The 19,940-nt window shown below is 41.8% G+C and overlaps 1 protein-coding gene across 2 annotated transcripts in view; it reads left to right on the forward strand.

The window, feature by feature from the left end:
• The window catches only part of PRKX (protein kinase cAMP-dependent X-linked catalytic subunit), a 139,338-nt gene that overhangs the window by 112,849 nt on the left and 6,549 nt on the right, over positions 1-19,940 (forward strand). The window contains exon 8 of one of the 2 annotated variants that reach the window (XR_008442700.1): positions 14,366-14,383. Coding sequence is in view for 1 of the 2 variants with exons in the window: in XM_054008338.1 (XP_053864313.1) it covers positions 14,366-14,443 (78 nt within the window). In the remaining variant the exon portion in view is untranslated. Of the gene's footprint in view, positions 1-14,365; positions 14,444-19,940 lie in introns of those variants that run through there. The other variant, XM_054008338.1, reaches the window with a different exon arrangement.

Below are 19,940 nucleotides of genomic sequence, written 5' to 3' on the forward strand. Positions count from 1 at the left end.
TTAGCTTAGAGTATTTTACTGATTTTACTGTTTATATAGTAGTTTTGTAGTTTACTAGTTTTAGGAGTAGAATTGAGTTCCTTGGGCTGGGGGGTGTCTTCCATGTAAACAGTCCTCATACTCACATGCGGATATTGGACTGTGCCAAAATCCCAAGCTCTAAATCTGCACCTCCTTCCTGCGTTCCTTCTTGGTCAGCGACAAACATCAACACTGCCTCTACTGCTTGGGAGAAGCCCACATTTCATCCAGGTGCAGTATCTGCCAGTCCTTCCCCAGCTGTATCCAAGAAGACCAAGTTCTCTGCCTCTGGAAGTATCTCGTGGAAGGCCAGGCACCTCCCTCCCTCCCCTTACATCGGCTTGCAGCAGCCAGGAGTATGCCTCCAGCTACAGAGTCCAGCACGGGGAGTACTATCACTATGGACCCTGCACCAGGACCTAGTCGGGAGGCAAGGAAACATGCACATAAGTATGGCAGTACGTTTCTTCCAAGACTTAACAAAGGAGAGGCTCCTTCCACAAGTTCCAGTCATGGGAAGCCAGCATGCCCTAAAGCACACAAGCATGAAAAGAGACCACAGAAACCACGGATCTGTTGGTACTGGATACTGACCCACATGCACCGTCAACACTGGCATCTGTCTGAGCTTGAGAGCCGTCTGTTTTGAGGAAGACCACTGCTGAGGAGAGGGTACCTTTGGCTCCAGAGAGGTCGAGAAAAAGGCCAGAGCCCCAGGAAGTGTTTACTCTGGGAGAGTTGAGGTGTCCACACCTTCTGAGACCCTCTACTTCCAGGAAAACGTTATCTCCTGCACAGGGTGTGCCGCAGCTGAGGCACTCCTCACTCCCTGCTCCAGCAGCAGACACGCTTCCAATGGTACCGCTGATGGAACTGAGCTCTGAATTTTTGTCTTCGGCTAAATCTGACAAGGGACAGGAGCCATCCATCCTGTCCCACCACAATGAGTACCAACAAAGACCTTCTACATCATCCAGTATCCTCCACTCCTGCCACTAGGGAGTCACTGGTTTCCTCAACTGTGGGACCCACGGCAACACCTTCTGGATCCATCATGCTGGCCCTATTGAGTATCCTTGCCCCAATATCCACCCTCAGAACCCATCCGTTCCATAAAAGAAATATCCCCTATTTCAATGCCTCAGCACCTTCAAGTAGATGCTTGGAACTGATGGTGGAAGGAGATGAGGTCAGTCCAGTCCAATGGTGCCACCGTAGCAGGAGAGATTCCAATTGTTCTCACCTGATAGCAGTGGCTTCAGCGTCTCCTCCCATCTCCTGATGATTACCGCCAATTCCAGTATCTTCTGGGCAGTTTTGCAGGAAAAGCTACACATTCTGCTGGAGGAGATCTAAGACGCTCAACATAAGCTGCTGGACATATTTCACTGATTTGTGCCAAGTAGAGTTGCTCTACCAATCAATGATGCCATATTTGAGCCAGATAGAACTGTTTGGCATATGCCGGCCACATGTACGCAGAGGCAGAGAAATGCTTCTAAGTACTGGCCAAGGGGTCTGAGTTTCTTTTCTCATCCTTCCCATCCCCCCAATACACTTGTGGTCCAGGCAGTGACTGAACGGGCTAGGGAGAAGCACCCACGCTCCACCCCAACTGACAAGGAAGGTAAGTGGTTAGACCTTTTGGGCCACAAGGTCTTCTCGGGCAGCCTTAAATTCAGGATCTTGAATTATTAGGCATTATTTGCGAATACGATTTCCTCTTACAGCCAATTGGAGGACGTTGCTGAGAAACTGCCACAATAAACTGGGGGGAGGGATAGCTCAGTGGTTTGAGCATTGGCCTGCTAAACCCAGGGTTGTGAGTTCAATCCTTGAGGGGGCTACTTAGGGATCTGGGGCAAAATCAGTACTTGGTCCTGCTAGTGAAGGCAGGGGGCTGGACTCGATGACCTTTCAAGGTCCCTTCCAGTTCTAGGAGATAGGATATCTCCATTAATTTTTTTTTTTTTTTTTTTTTTTAAAACGGGCCTGCTTTTAAGCAATAATACAGGAGGGGAAGTTAGTAGCAAGAACATTGCTTAATTCAGCGATGGACACAACAGATACTTCATCGCGTCCTATGGCCACAGGCATAGTCATGATGAGGGAGTTGTGGCTCCATTCTTCTGGTTTTCCCAGGGAGGTACAAAACACTATCAAAGACCTCTTTAGTTGCAACACATATTTTCAATTAGAAGATGGATGACTCCTTCCATGCCATGAAGGATTTGAGCTATACTTTGTTCCGTGGGCACACCTGCGCCAAAGCCACTGCCCCCACAGCATTAAACAACTTCCCAATTTTTTCCATCTGAGGCCTTACGAGCCATCAAGGAAGCATCAAAAGACTCAAAGATTTCATCCATGGGGCCCATCCTCATAACCTTCCTCCTTCCAGTTACAACCCCCACAGAAGAGAGATTTCTGAGGCACTCTAGAGCTGTCAACCACCTGAGCTGCAACCATGCAACCACTTCACCTCCTTTAGGGGGTCATCTGACACTCTTCATACCAGCTTAGAGTGCAATAATAATGAACAAGTGGTTACTAAATGTTATCCACTATAGCTATATGATCTAGTTCATCACTCTGCCTCATACAGAGCCCAATCTCGCCTCAGGGACCAATCTCATGACAGCATGCTTGCCATAGAGGTGGACTCTTTACTACAAAAAGGGGCAACAGAGTGGGTGTGATGGGTTGGATCACAGAAACCCCCTGGGAGCTGCCACCTGATGTGCCAAGACTACCTCTACTCCTGTTTTCCCTGCCAGCTCAGGACTCCAGCACCCTGTCTTGCTGAGCCAGACACTCCCGTCTGCTCCAACAAAGACCCAGGGTCTGAATTACTTGCCCCAAAGCTGCAGGTTTACCTGAAAACAGCTCACAGAAGTGTGCTTGTCTCTAATACTCAGATGCCCAACTCCCAAAGGGGTCTAAACCCAAATAAATCCGTTTTACCCTGTATAAAGCTTATGCAGGGTAAACTCATAAATTGTTCGCCCTCTATAACACTGATAGAGAGAGATGCACAGCTGTTTGTCCCCCAGGTATTAATACATACTCTGAGTTAATTAATAAGTAAAAAGTGATTTTATTAAATACAGAAAGTAGAATTTAAGTAGGTCCAAGTAGTAACAGACAGAACCAAGTAAGTCACTAAGCAAAATAAAATAAAATGCGCAAATCTCTGTCTAATCAAACTGAATACAGATAAGATCCTCACCAGTTCCAAAATGCTCCCTTTTACAGACTAATCTCCTTTTAGCCTGGGTCCAGCAATCACTCACACCCCTTTGTTCCAGTTTCTTCCAAGTATCTGGGGGGGAGGGGGTGGAGAGACTCCCTTTTTAGCCAGCTGAATACCAAATGGAGGGGTCTCCCATGTGTTTAAATAGACTCTCTCTTGTGGGTGGAGACTCCCCTCCTCACTCCTATGCAAAGTCCAGCTCCAAGATGGAGTGTAGCAGTCACCTGGGCAAGTCACATGTCCATACATGACTCAGTTTTTACAGGTAGCATTCATTGTTCACCTTGAACATCCTCAAGTAGACTTCTTATGTGGATTGGAGCATTCTAAGATCCATTGTCCTTTAAGTGTTTCTTGATTAGGTAATTAATTTCAACATTCCTTTCTCCGGGAACTGACCAAATGTTCTACTAAGGTTATTTTGAAATCAAGCCAGTACACAGCCAACATTCATAAAGTCGAATACAAAAATAATACATGCATGCAAATAGGATTAATACATTCAGTAGATCATAACCTTTACTGAGATATGTTACATGACATATGTAGCATAAAACACATTCTAAGCATATTTCCATAGAGACTTACGTGAGGAACTGTCACAGTGGGTTCCTCTGGAATATCGAGGGATGGGGTTTTATTCAACTTAATTCCTGATACCCAAAAAGAAAGGTGGATGGAGACCAATTCTGGACCTCCATCATCTAAGTTGCTTCATCTGTAAATCCAATTTTTGTATGGTGATGTTAGCCGCGAACATCCTGTCATTAGAAGAAGGCATGTAGTTTACGGCTCCTGATATTCAGGAAGCTTATTTTCACATAGACATCAATTTGGCCCACAGATGGTTCCTGTGGTACACAATTGGCCCGTAGCATTTTCAGTACAGATTTCCACTGTTTGGACTCACCACTGCTCCCAGGGTCTTTACCAAGGCTTTCTCCATCGTAGCAGCCTACCTCAAAGATTATGGGATCCTTGTATTCCTCTATCTTGATGACTGGCTCCTAGCGGTGCGGTCCGAGACGAAGCTCAGCTTTTAGCCCCCATGTTGCTTGGACTCCTTTCTTCCCTCTGAGTCAGGTTCCAGACTTTGCAGGAAATCATAGCCTGCATAGTCAATAGTCTGTCTGTCTTGGCCAAGACCTGCCTATCCCTCCTTGGTCATGTGGACTCATGTACATACGTCACTGCCTCCACTCACCTCTGCCTTACCTGCCTCCAGATGTGGCTTCAGAGAGTTTACTTACCCAGGCACCACACCACGGATCTTATGCTGACAGTTCCCTCATGGTACTATCTTCCCTCCAGTGGTGGACAAACCCACAGTGGCTTTGTGTGGGAATCCTTGTTCTCTTCCTCCCTGAACAGGACTATCATCACTGACACATCCCTCATAGGAGGGGATCATGCATTGGAGACCACATGACACAGGGACCACTGACTCCTTGGGAATCCAGGATGCACGTCAACATTCTGGAACTTAGAGTGTGATAAGGAGGACATGCCAAGCATTTCTTCCATCCATCAGGCCCCATCATGTCCTTATGTTGGACAACACCACCACTGTTTATTGCATCAATAAATGGGGGCACAAAGTCCACCACTCTGTGCACAGAGGCATCTTCTCTAGAATGGGCATGTTCGTCAGACGTGCAAAACATCCTTTTGAGCAGCAAGAAAGAGTCCGCTAGGCATTCCTACCGGGGCAAATGGAAATGCTTTGCTTCCTGGGCCTAACAGAAGGGGCTTTCCCCAGAAGCAGTGGAGATTCCCCTCCTTTTAGATTCCCTCCTGTCTTTGAGGGCATCGGGTCTTGCCCTCAACTCTCTCAAAGTACACCTGGCAGCGATTAGCGCCTTCCCCCCTCTCCTTCCTCTCCTTCCCCCCAGTGGAAGGACATTCTGTCTTTAGACACCACTGACTGCTGGGTTTTGAAAGGCCTTATCAGAACCTTCCCACCCATTCAACGCACTGTGCCCTGGTGGAACCTCAACCTAATTCACCTAGTATTAACGAAACTGCCATTCAATTGACTGGCATCATGCTCCATGTTTCTCCTTTCCATGAAAGTTGCCGTTCTTGTGGCTATTATTTCGTCGAGAAGGGTAGGTGAACTTGGGACCATGATGGCTAACCCTCCTTTCACCACTTTCCATAAAGACAGTCTCTCTGCACCTGCATCTGAAATTTTTGCCAAAGGTCATCTTCCAGTTTCATCTCAATCAGCCCATTCGCTTGCCTGCTTTCTTTCTGAAGCCGCATGCCTCAGAAGAGGAATAACTACTCCATTCCCTCAATGTCGGTTGGGCCTTGGCCTTCTAGACCAAGGAAAGACCAGTAAATCTCCTAGACTACTGCAATAGCTGAAAAAATTAGAGGTCAGGCAGTCTCTACACAGATAATCTCCAAGTGGATTTCAGGGTGCATTACACTCTATCGGCTATCGGGACTGCCTCCACCCTCTACAAGAGCCCTGACTTTAACCATGATGTGCCTTTCTGGGACATATGTAGAGTGGCCACATGGAGTTGAGCGCATCCCTTTGCTATGCATTACACCTTGGTGCAGGAGTCGGCAGCGGAGTTGTCCTCCACTCAACCATTCCTTCTTCATCCTCGCACCCTTCTCCAGTTTAGATACTGTTTGTTAATCACCCTCAGTGGAATACTATAGGGACCGTCGCTTAAAGAAGAGGAGGAAGTTACTTACCTGGAACTGCAGGTTCTTCGAGCTGTATGGTCCCTATCTATATTCGACTTTCTGCTCTCCTTCCCCTCTGCTGTAGGTCTGTTGGATTTGTGGTGAAGGAATTGGAGACACAGCCAGTTCACCTAGCCCTTTATCACCTCAGACAAAACCATTAATCTAAGCAAGGGCGCTACTACTTTCAAAATCTCCAGCTCTGGATGCATGGTGACCATGCATAAACCCTCATTGGAATACCGATAGGAACCGCACATCTCAAGTCTCCAGTTACAGGTAAGTAACCTCCTCTTCTTAATGTCACCAGAGCATCAATCTTTGAGTAGAAAATCTTCTCCTCAAGGTCACTGACTAAACCACCTATGCCAGACTACCAAGAGTATCCAGAACCAGAGGCCAGGCAATGAGAGCACCCTGTAACATAACCAGAGGACCTCTGGTCTTTGTTTCTTGGTGAAGCAAAAAGCTTGGCACCTTCACTGGCACCTGATGGCTTTAAATCATTCCAGGAGCTCCTTGTGAGGATTGCTGAGTCTGTGGCGAGAGAGACATCAGTTATATCTTGAAAAATCCCACAAGTTGTTTGATATTTGGTCAGCTTCGGGTTCAGCCAGGATCACTCCTCCCATAAGTGAGGAACCCAGCTAAGGCGCTATGGTAGACTCCAGCCATGATAACACCTACTGTAAAACAGCTTGAGAAAAGGTACCAAGTATCACCAATGGGCTTTGAGTACTTCTGTATTCACTGTAACCTAAGCTCCTTAGTCATGTCAGCTGTATATGAGAACATCTGAGTGAGAGTACTCCCAAGAACAAGGTGGTTCTGTGTTCTAAGTTCATTCCAAAGGTGGTCCTGGAGTTTCACCTACATCAGTTTATTAACCTACCAGTTTTCTTCCTGAACCATGTTTGATGGCAGGCGAGAAGAAGCTACATATTTTGAATATTTCTAGAGCCTTTATCTATTATCTTGACAGGACCAAACCTTTTAAACCTTTTCCCCAGCCTTTTTGTGGCTACATGTGGCTCTATGAAGCAAGCTCATTGAAGCTAATTTCTAGGGGGATCAATTAATGTATCTTCACTTGTTATCAATTAGATGATAAGCATCTTCTTCTGAACATGAAAGCATACTCTAGTAGGGTACAGGCACCATCTTTGGCCTGCTTCAGAAATGTGCCACTGTCTAAGATTTGCAAAGTAGCAATGTGGAACAAACCCACAGACACTTGTCAAATTTTATGTGCTTGATGTGCGCGCTAGATCTGTTGCCAAGGTCAGGACAGCACGACTTCAATAGTCAATTGACTAATCCAGCTGCAATTCCTCACTGTCCTTGTCCAGGGAGGTTGCTAGTTATCAATCACCTACAGTGGAATCCACACTGACTAGAACATCTCAAAGAACCACAGTTACTTTAGGGTAAATAACTGTTCTTTTGTACAAGGCTCTAATCCAGAAAAGCACTTAAGCCTGTGCTTAACTTCTTATGTGTAAATAGTCCCATTTAAATAATTTTATCAGCTCACAGTACCAATCCCAAATCCACATTTGTGGGACTACTCAGAAGATTAAAGTTAAGCATACAGATCCATGTTTTGCTGGATCAGCTCCAAGATAGAGAGAAGCTAGGTTTTTTTTTTCCCCATACTTATTGCTCATGACATTTCTTTAAAAAGAAAATTAAATCTGTGTAAAAACAAATTACTGTTCTAAAGAGAGAAAGTGACACACAACCAAAAGAGTTAATCTGTAATAAAAAGTCTATTTACAGGAAAGAGTAATAATTTTATGTATCTAGAATATAACATACATTAAAAGCTTGAGAAATGCAGCTCTAAAAACATTTTAAAAGGTCATTTTAAGAGCAATTATTTTCTAAATCAAAAGTCTCCAATTTACATTAGAAAATCGACCACCTGGTTTCCAACTGTTGATGGGAAATGATGGACATCTGTGCAAGTGTATTAACAAAACAACACTGTTGTACATGGCACGTATTGCCTCTTATGCACAGTACAATCTTTTAGCGTAAAAGGCCAGAGAGGCCTAGCATGACATCAAGTAAGACTAATAAAGAGCAGTATGCTGGGGCTTCAAAACTGAAGTAGTGCTTGTAAGTTAACTATAGTTCAAGCCCTGTTTGGCCCCATATTTCCCAAGAAGTAAATTATTTAGCAATGTGATCAATTAAGAAAGTTATACAGAAAAAATAAAAATAGAGACATATCTGCAAGTAAAAGCTGTACATAGAAACAAATCAGGACATCTATAGAGACCTGAGAGACTGATCTGATAGAGCACTTGAGCTGAGGGTAGCAGTGGGAATGGCCAAGTGGAAGGTAATACTTAGGGAAGTAAGCATATCCAATATAAGATGTCTTGAAAACCTAAAATAAGATTTTGTTTTCATAGCAGAAGATGGAGGTAGTTAAACTAAAAACATTTTGGAACATTTCATTCCTTTTAGCCTTCAGGGAGGAATGAAGACAACTGTTAAGTCCATTATGTACTATATATTTATAGGCTTAGTTTTCATGTCCAGCATATGAAGTAGGCTAGAAATCTCTTTGGTGCCAATGTGTACGTGTAAGAAATAATGCCATATATTTGCATTTAAGTATAATTTATCGGTGATGGAGAAAGTATGAAGGTTTGAAACCGCAGATGCAAAGATCTATTAGAATTCTAGCTTAATTGATTTAAAATGTATACATTTATAAGGCCAGACACTTAAAACTGACAGTTTGTTGCGGTCAGTACTAAATCTCTGCTTTAGCCATTGCTGGGAATAAGCATGTGAGTGAGTACTGAGATTGGGCCAAGTAAAATTTGTCATGGGCAAGACAATTACATTCATTTTCTTTATTAGGATATAAAGTACATCTGAAGTTCAGTGCATTTTCATAAACGTCACAAATTACAGTTCGAACAGCACTGCACTGTGAAATTGAGAAGCTTTGGATATAGTATAAGGTTACCACAATTTCTCAGTGCTAGCAGTGAAGATCAAGTGTGGTAGAATTGTTATCGTAACTGGGGAAAGAGAAATGTTCCAGTTTTTTGCACAGTATGATGGAAACCTCACTAATGCTCCTTACTGCAAAATTCTGTAGTTTCACTTTTCAGAAACGGTTATTGCAGTATCAGGTCACATGGATTTACACCAACCAGTTTCCATTACAGATGTGTCAAATTCTAGCTACAGAAACTGGATGACTCTTTGGGCGTTCATAGGGAAAGTTAAGCAGTGGAAGATTTTAGTTTTGTCTCATTTTGACAGACTAAAAAAGAAATTGAAGAGCAACTAGCAAAAAAACACAAGTGCGCAAAAAAAAAAAAAAAAAAAGTACATCAGAAGCAGGAAGCCTGCCAAACAATCAGTGGGCCTCTGGATGAACAAATTGCTAAAGGAGCACTCAAGGAAGATAAGGCCATTGCAAAGAAGAAGATGTGAGGGAGGTTCCCATACCTGAGTCATTCTTTCTAGATATGAAGAATGGTCCCAGATTGAGGTGTCATAGATGAGGTTTTGGAGCAATTTGATAAATTAAAGAGAAATAAGTCATGAGGACCAGATGTTCACCCAAGAGTTCTGAAGGAACTTAGCTATGAAACTGTAGAACTGCTAACTGTCGTATGTAACCTATCGTTTAAATCTGCCTCTGTACCAGATGACCAGAGGAAAAATACAAAGAGGGCAAATCTCAGCCCTCTCTGGAACCAGGAGATCAGACATTCCTTACTTTTACACCTGTTTACTTCATTAAATTACCCTTCACAATACTATTGTGCAGCTTGTGGATCTTAGACTTGTTTCAGAACCTAGAACTAACTGTTAACTGAGTCAAATGCTCACTGACCACATACAGAGCTTCATTAATCTGTCTGTTTCTCTACTGACCTTGGGAGAGCCTTCCTCTAAGTAAAGGTGTAAGTAATCAGTCCAGTTGTTTCAGGCTCATTACTTTTTGTCTTTTTTTCCCCTTGAGGTGAATTCCTGAGCTCCTTTCCTATTACAGAGCCCCTAGCTGCTTTTCATGCACATTGGAGCTGATCAAACCTGGAACTTCACTGATAATTATCCTCTTCTCCCCTCCACTGTCCCCCCTCCCGGTATCCTTCATGTCATGAGCTCAGCGCTCAATTGTCATTAAGGAGATGTCTCTGTCTGATATGAAGTATGTTGTGACAATAATTGTCTGGTTTATTGAAGTTCCTGTGAAGAGCAGAAGAGATCAGGGTAGTGCTCTCACCTAAAGGCAAGAGCTATTGGAAAGACCCTGTTTGCCTTACCTGGGGTGTTAATTGCAGTGTTGTTGTAACTGTGTTGGTCCCAGGATATTAGCGAGACAAGGTGGGTGAGATAAAGTATTTTTTTGGACCAGCTTCTTTTAGTGAAAGAGAGAAGCTTTCAGGCTACACAGCTCTTCAGTTCTGGGAAAGGTAGGGCAGGTCAGTCTCTTCCAGACATACAACATGGTACTCCACAGAGTATGGCATCTGTTGTTTTTCTGATATCCAGATGCAGCTTCCAACCATGGATATCTTTACTTCTCCAATGAACACCAGGGATTTTTTTTAACCCTCATCTTACCTAAGGCTTCACATCTATGATGTACCTTGAAGACTTTGCACCAGCTATTTAACACATCTGACTTGTCTTAAGATGCCTTTCAGTCCTATGATCACAGGTCTCATGCAGCTGTATGTATCCTCCCCTGAACTCCCCCTCTCCCCGCAAAAAGAGAGACATTTGGGTCTATCCATATGCCTCCTCTGTGGCCAAGATGGACCTGATTTGCAGATCCCTCCTACCACAGGTCCCCAGCCTTTTTTCTCAGGAATCAAAGTACCTCCCCAGATCTCTAGCCCCCAGTTCCTGTGATTAGATGCAATATAGGTTAATGGTCCAATGAGAAGAGACCTCATGGATTCAACAAGGTTTTCACTGGAGAAAGCATGAAGTTATGACTGCCCAGTGTAATTGTGGCTGGATAACTTGCTCCTTTTGATGTTTGAATATTTGTCTTGGAAATATACTTTCAGCTTGAATTGTTTGGTTAGTGGTATAAGGTAGTGGTTCTCAACCAGGGGTACATTTACCCCTAGGGGTACGTAGAGGTCTTCCAGGGGGTATGTCAACTCATCTAGGTATTTGCATAGTTTTACAACAGGCTACATAAAAAGCACTAGCAAAGTCAGTACAAACTAAAAGTTCATGGACAGTGATTTGTTTATACTGCTGTATATACTATACACTGAAATTTAAGTACAATATTTATATTCCAATTGATGTATAATTATATGGTTAAAAATGAGAAAGTAAGCATTTTTTCAGTAATAGTGTTCTGTGACACTTTTTAAAAATATTTGTCTTATTTTGTAAGTTTTTAAGTGAGGTGAAACTTGAGGGTACACAAGACCAATCAAACTCTTGAAAGGGGTACAGTAGTTGGGAAAGGTTGAGTCACTGTTATAAGGTCAGCAGTGTCAAAGAAGCAACCTGCTGTGGTGGGTAATTCTTGGAAGAAGTTTAGATAAACAGATTGAAATTTAGACCAACAGTGTGTGAGGTCTTGTGGTGTCCAAATTCTGGTGCAGTTAGGAGCCAAGCAAAGAGATTCTTCCATGTAGTTTAAAAAAAAAATACAACATTTGGAGAATGATGGAGCTTCTTTCATGTGACAGTGATCTTTCATCCAAGAAATGGGCCACTCCCACGCTGGTTTGATTCCATGTCAGGTTGAGTGGATTCTTATGGTTCCCTCAAATCCTAGCTTGCAAGAAATGCCTGAACTGAGGATTATTTTCTAGTTCTGTTTGTTAATTAAGTTATGACTAATTTCACCATTATCCTTAAAATGGTGTGTGTGTTTCTTTTGCAGGGTTTAGGGCAAACTATTGTTAAAGGAAGATGGGTAGAGACAAAACCTAAAAACAGAGAAAGAAGTGTTAAGGGTTGTGCTCTACTAATAACTCATCTTCCTGTGTAAAGCTTAAAGGATTTAAAAAAAAAAGGTGGAAAATCAACACTTTTAAATATTCATTTAGTACTCTTGCACATTAGTGAGCCTGTTGTCTTTTCTTCTACAATTCTGTCTTGATATATGTTAACATTTTTTTTCTTTTCTTACCTCTCTGTAATGAAATTGCCCTAGTTACATGAAACTCAAGGTGCTAACATAAAGAAGACTAATGCCCACAGCAATTAGTTTTTGACTTTTCCATAGTGAGGCATTTATTAGAATAATTTTCTTGTGGATTATATCCCCTTTGGGTCACAGTCACAAAACATATGTTGCAATTGCCTGTAGGGAAAAGTCATATTAGGACAGTATTTAATGTGTTTTTACCTGCCGTTATTTCAGTTTAGCAACTGGAAATGAGGGCTGGCACTATGTGACCAGACAGCTCTCCATAGACCATCAGATCATTAGACCACCAGTGGGTTAGCAGGCCACAGTTTTAGGATTGCTGGTTAGTGAAGTATATACCCCTCATTAAAATCATTTTCATAGCTATCTCTCTATACTGCATATCTGAAAAAAATATTTTCAAAGTTCTTAATCTTGGTTTCTTTTTTTTTTTTTTTTTTTTTTTCTGGGTGGTTTTGATTTAAATCATTAATCAGGAAGACTCGATTTAATCATGGTTTTCTACATAAAAGTGCATTCTTGTTGCTTGTTATAACCTTAATACATATTTTTCACAAGTCAGAGATAGATGTAGGTTTCATTTTCAGAAGGTACACACTATACATTTTTAAAAAGTGATTTATTTTGAAAACTTTTCAAATTAGCTTTACAGCTATATCCGAAAATGAATGATTGTTTGGTTATTTCATTTACCAAAGGTCATTGAAGCAGATAGTTCACCTCCCAGTGACTTCATAAATATCTCCTGTTCAACAGGTTGATCATTAATATTTGGAGGATTTTCTTGCCATGCTGTATTAGGAGGAGAACATCACCAGACAGACATTTTAATTGTTTTATTTAATTAAAACAACAACGTTAAGTATTCTGGATTTTTTTCTTCAACAGCAAACATATAATAATTTAACAAAACAAGCATATGTCCCTCGCTTCTCACATTTATCTCCAGACTTCTCCTTGTCCAGATCTATTCTGACCCCAACAATCTTCTATTCATTGAACTTTTTGAAACTTTGCTCTTTTAGAGAGAGGTAAGGGATTGATTCTGTGTACACAAATTTGCAGAGGGACAATAGAGTTGAGGTCTTATTTCTCGCCTCTATATATTTATTTATTTATTTAAAAACATGTTTGCCCTTTAACAAGCGTGTTACCTCTGGAGACAAAAATCCACAGTTTGAGAACTGCAAAACTAAGCATCTCTGATCGTATCTTCTAGATGGAGCACTGACTCCCATTGGCTAGATAGAAAAAATAATCTAAATAATCTATACAGTAGGCTGTGGAACCCCTTAAAATTGGGTCCCTAATCCATGAACTATTGGAATTCATTTACAAAACTTTTCTTAAACATTACATGAATATACTGTCTCATACTATAGAATTAGAATTTATAATCCCTATTCCATGATGAGATACATTATAGCTCAAAGCTATCTTAATTAAAACATCTTTAGATACTTTTTCCCCCCCTCAAAAAGCATTTTAGCGCAAAAAAAAAAAAATCCAATTGATTTTTATCCACCCTGATTTTTTTTTTTTTTTAGCAGCATTACTTTACTTTTCTCTGTTCACCTTTTACAAGTGGTAAAGTGCCAGGAGGGAGAAGATATTAGAGAGAATATACCCCCTCAACCCAAACCTGGGTATGGGGATGCTCCACACTCTCTCATGTCCTTGTACAACGTGTATGAGATCTTGGGTGCCACTGGATCTGTGTCAATGCAGATCCCCTCATCCCTTTTCTGGACTACCTTAATACCCTATGCGGAATCAGGCCAGGACCCTTTCTGTGGGTACAGACACCACTCCATCTATTCCTCACCAGCCTCCTTTGCAGCCCAAGGTGGGGGCTTATGTGATCCACAGGGTTTTGCACTGGCCCTTCATGCCACTGAGAAATCTTGTCCAAGATGTATAACTAGAGTTAAAAGCTTTTCAGAAATAAAATAGCTGCTTATATTATAAATGAGTGAATTTGTGTAGTATCTAATTTTTTATGCTCACTGGTTATTTAATGCCCTTGTGAAAGCTTTGAAATGTTTTTCATATTTCCCTTCATATTATAGGGTTATGGATGACTTCTGGGCTTCTGTGAACTTTATATTAAAAAGTTTGAACTTGAGGGGGGCGGGAGAACAGCTATAATGAAATACATAGGTTAAGGTTTTATGGCATACACATTACCTTATAATTTTTTGTTTGTTTTTTGGTTTTATTTAAAGAATGGAGCAGATGATGTGAAAAGGCATCGGTGGTTCAGGTCTATAGACTGGGATGCTGTACCTCAAAGAAAACTAAAGGTATTTTGTACAAAAATCATATGTAGGCTATGGTAATCAAAAATCATCCATCCAAAATTTCTTCTGATACTATATAGGTGTATAATGTTGCATGTGTATTCAGTTAAGATCTATTACAGAATAATTTGAAATATATAGTCCTATGATGCATATTGATTCTTTAAAAAGATATGCTTTTCACTAGTCCATATTTAACATCTGCCAAGTTGGTGTGGGTTTACATTACAAAATCCCTTAAATAATCAGAAAATTATATCCTGTATTACATACATATGTCTCATTTCACAAGAACTAGTTAATAGCTGTTTTTCAAAAATAATTAGAAATACACCTCTACCCCGATATAACGCGACCTGATATAACATGAATTCGGATATAACGCAGTAAAGCAGCACTCTGGGTGCGGGCGAGGCTGTGCACTCCAGCGGATCAAAGCAAGTTCAATATAACGCGGTTTCACCTATAATGCAGTAAGATTTTTTTTTTTTGGCGCCCGAGGACAGCGTTATATCAGGGTAGAGATGTATTTTATTCTGGGTTTGAGTCTCGCTGCTAAGTTTCAGTGCAGAGAAATCTTTAAATAAAATTTAAAGCATCTAGGGGGAAAATGAATGTATTGAAATTCTAACAGATACAGCAGCACTAAATTCAGCCAGTATAGAGGAGCAAATGTATGTAAAAGATACCAATATTTGAAGATGCTAATTTAAGTTAATTTGCAGGTGAAACTTCTTCCTTTCCCTTTTAAAAAAGAAAAAAGTTCCAGGTGGTACAATTCCACTTAATTATTAGTAATGTGATTTATTCCACCACATAATGTCAGTCAAGTGCTACTCAGATACATTTCTGCTTGCTTATGTATGTATGTATGTGAAGCAGTAAACTTCTAGATAGAATTTTTGAATGGAATCATTGAAACTTCTTTAGAGCAAAGAGATTATCAATGTTTTGCTCTGTTTCATGTAGATCTTGTTTAAAGAGAAACCATATGTGGCTGTTCTATGTTAGAACCCTTAAAGCTTAACTTCAGATGTTTTATCCATATGCATTCATCTCATATTTTTCAAATTCTCTGCTTTAGAACATTTTGTTTACTGCCCATGACTAGGGTTGCCAGCTTTCTACTTGCACAAAACTGAACACCCTTGCCCTGCCCCATCTTCAAGGCCCTGCCCATGCCCTGCCACTTCTCTGAGGCCCCCACCCTACGCACTCCATTCCCCTTCCTCTGTTGCTTGCTCTCCCCACCCTCACTCACTCGCTCAGGGTGCAGGAGGCGGTGAAGGCTCCAACTGGGGGTGCGGGCTCTGGGGTGGGGCATGGGATGAGGAGTTTGGGGTGCAGGAGGAAGTTCAGGGCTGGGGCGGTGGAGCCGAGGGGCTCGGCATATGGGAGGGGCTCTGGGCTGAGGCAGGGGGTTGGGGTGTAGGAGGAGGTACAGGCTCTGGGGTGGGGGGGGTTGGGCTTTGATGTGTGGCTGGGGATGAGGGGTTTGGGGAGCAGGAGGGTGCGCCAGGCTGGGACTTGAGGGGTTGGAGGGTGGTAGGGAGGATCAGAGCTGGGCCAGAGGGGTTGGGGCATGGGACGGGGTGAGGGGTTCAGGCTGATTCGGGTTCCGGAAGCAGCAGCATGTCCCACTGTGACGTTGCACTCCATATGTTTTATAAAAATATGTTTATAAGTGTTGATATGATGCAACTGGAATATGCTTTATGCAAAAGATCTCTTGTAAGGTATCACTACAAAGCTTATAATCTACGAAGTGTGGTCATCCTAGTTGTATGAATGTATCATTCTTGTATCTAAAACTAGAAATATGAAATATAACTCTGAGGTCCTATTGTAATTATGCAAAGTGTGGGCCATTAATGGTGGTTTGGAATCTTGATGGCTCCCATTAATTAGGACAATTGGTTCTAGATGGCTCTGTTTACTTGTAAGCCTATACCTGTGTGCCAGCGAGTGGGTAATGAAGTCTTACAGTGACATGTGACCCTGTCCCCTGAACTGGAATCCATCTTAAACCTGGTGCTTTTCCATTTAGAAGGAGGGGTGGGGACCCAGAGAGACAAAGGATTTCCACCTTGTGCCAAAGCTGTAAAAGGGGTGGAACAGAACAAAGAGGGCTGCCAGTCATGAGAAATCCGCTAGTTACTGCCTGAGCTGGAATTAGCAAGGATTGTACCAGGGGAAAGAATTGGGCCCAGACTAGGAAGAAGTCTAGTCTGTAAAAGAAGCTTATTGGAACATCTCTGAGGGTGAGATTTATCTGTAATGAGTTTCTTAATGTATTAGGCTTAGACTTCTGTGTTTTGTTTTATTTTGCTTGGTAACTTATTTTGTTCTGTCTGTTATTACTTGAAACCACTTAAATTCTACTTTTTATACTTAATAAAATCATTTTTGTTTATTAATTAACCCAAAGTAAGTGATTAATACTGGGGGGGAGCAAACAGCTGTGCATATCTCTCTATCAGTGTTATAGAGGGTGGACAATTTATTAGTTTACCCTGTAATAGCTTTATACAGAGTAAAACAGATTTATTTGGGGTTTGGATCTCATTGGGGACTGGGTGTCTGAGTGCTGGAGACAGAAGTACTTGCTGAGCTGTTTTCAGTTAGTCTGCAGCTTTGGGGGTGTGGACCAGACCTGGGTGTGTGTTTTCAGCTGGCTAGCATGTCTGGCTCAACAAGGCAGGCTTCTGGAGTCCCAAGCTGGCAGGGAAAACAGGCTCAGAGGCCAATTCAGCATGTCAGGTGACAGTCCCAAGGGGCTCTCTGTGACCGAACTCAACACACACCCCTCTGGCTCCTATGAGGAGGTGCAGCCAGGTGGCTCTGCATGCTGCCCTGTCTGCAGGCACCACCCCCTCTGCTCCCATTGGCCGCAGTTTCCAACCAATGGGAGCTGTGGGGTGGCCTTGGGGCGGGGGCAATATGCAGTGCCACCTGGCTGCCCTTATGTGTAGGAGCCGGAGAGGGGACTTGCCAGCTGCATGGTGCGGAGGCTAGCAGAGAGCCTGCCAGCCCCACCTCGCAGTGCCACCACACGGACAGTCAATGGCGTGGTCAGCAGTGCTGACCGAAGCTGCCAGGATCCCTTTTTGACTCAATGTTCCAGTTGAAAACCTGACACCTGGTCACCCTGCCCGTGACCTGTCTATGAATAATAAAAATACCCGTGACTAAAGCGTAGCCTTACTTATATGAGTACCACCGTTTTTTTCCCCCAGTTCCATATTGATCACCTGACTTTGGATGTAACACTGAAATAACTAAGGAAAACCATCTATATCCCATATCTAACAGGAATAATCTTAATTTCAGAATGTTTTCATAACTTTTCCTGAAGAATTAATAGTAATGTTCTGATCTGTTAATGGCTTATAACAAATTATATGAATAAAGCTTTATATTAGGCGGTTTGATAGTCCAGTGCCTTTGCAATGCCAAGCAGAAGATGCAGGTTTGATTCACAATGCTAAATTTGCTCCCTAAGTAGTAGGGGATGGGGGTTGTGTGAGAGAAGGCAACATCTGTTTGCTGTACAAAAACCCTATCTGAAAGAGAGAGATAAAGGGCGCCCCATTCTGTAGTTCAGGCCCAGAAGGAGAGTAGGCTGGTGATTAAGTGCTAGATGTAAGACAGGGAAGGCTATGGAGACTGGGGATCCCCAGGCCAATATTAGAAATTCAGAGGACCTTCAGGGGATGCTAAGAACAGATGGTTCCTCACAAAATCTCCACATTTGCTTTAAAAGTTCTACTGGGATGAAATAAATACTTTTATTAATAAAACATTGTAAAATCAGCATTTTATGATGTGGCTACTTTTTCTTAAAATAAAAAGTAATTTGAACTGCTGTAATTTGAAGTACTGAAAGCTTTTCTCCTGCATGGGTTTATTGCCAGACTAGAAAAAACATAGGATACGAATGACATGAAGTATCTGAGTGAAACATTTGAATGCACTTACAAGCAATCAGTTTGATAGGTTTGGGGTGTTTTCTAAGCCAAAAAAAAAATTATGCAAATTTCTCTTGAGGAGTGGTTGGAAAGAAACACATTTGTTGCCAGCAAAAGGACCTGCTGATGTCATCATGGCAGGGACATATTAAAAATACATTAATATTTAATGTGACCAAATCACTTCTTGATACTCGGCAGGAAAAGGTCATATTATATTTAACTCTCTGAAATTTTAGTCACTAAGCAATTAGTCAAAGCTTCCAAGAATGTTCTGTTACAATTTAATCTCTTTACTGTATTACTAAGGTGCCCTTCACCATAGTATGTAAGCACTGTGCAACAATTGAGAAGCCTTGAGCATGCCTACAAATGATTATAAAATCATCTCCCCTTTTTCCTAATTATTTTAAGAGGAGTGCAGGAGAGTATTTATTTGTTTTTATCCTTTCTTACTACTTTCTTTACCTTGTACTTTCTCTCATGATGTTTGTTCATTTCTTTTTGTCTCCTGCTTTTCCTTCCCTGTTACCCCATTAATGTTAAGGAATACCACTACAGGAGCAAGCCTTTTGCCATATGTAATAATTGGCCCTACTTTATTTATGGATATTGCCCGGTATTGAGTCAGTGCTAAGATGCCCATTGACCCTTAGAGAGAGTTAAGATATGACTATTGATGGTGATCAAATCTCTAGGAGAAAACAGATGAGTTACGGGTGGAGCTTAAGCCTTTATGTAATCTTTGTACTCTCTTGGGTTTAATTTAGAGTCAACATTATTCCAGAGCATTTTTCTTAGCTCTGCTCATCCTTCTATCAAAAATTAAATCACAGAAAATTTATTCTCTCTTAATAGAGCCATCATATCTGAAAATATGAATGCCCCTCTAAAATCATTCAAAGTACTGCTGTCAGGAACCTCTTCCTGTCTCATTGCACAGACCACATCAGCCCCCCTCCACCCTCACGTCTGTCCCTTTGTCCTTGACAAACTTCTGGTCTTCATCTTTAAGGTCCTTAAGCATTTAGCCTGGACCTATTAGGACTACTAGGTTGTTGAGCCATTGATTCCTGCCTTCCTTCTACCAGTGATATAGCAACCTAGAGCACTTGCTTCTCCCTCAGCCACTCCTATCCCAACTCTTCATGAATGGGAGAAAAACTCCTAGTTAAATCCATAAATCTTACCCTTCAATTCTCTACTCACAAATCACTTCTTCCATAATGCATTGAGTAAATTGTACCCTGATAACAGAATGCAGGTGGCAGTTGTAAATAGTGTCCCCGATTATGTAATTCTTAGCCAATCTTATTTTGTTATCCTGTTCCCCTCATCCCTCACAGCCCACATTTTTCTCTTTTCCTCCTGTTGTCTGGTATTTTAGACTGCAAGCTCTTTGAGCAGGGACTGTCACTTGCTGTTTGTACAACATTTACAATGTGGGCACCAACCTGATTGGCCTCTAGGCACTATTACAGTATGTGTTCAAAAAGATGATTATGAATAACTAATTGAGACAATTATTGTGG

The sequence above is a fragment of the Malaclemys terrapin genome, chromosome 1 (assembly GCF_027887155.1).
Source record: "Malaclemys terrapin pileata isolate rMalTer1 chromosome 1, rMalTer1.hap1, whole genome shotgun sequence".
Classification (NCBI taxonomy): Eukaryota; Metazoa; Chordata; order Testudines; family Emydidae; genus Malaclemys; species Malaclemys terrapin.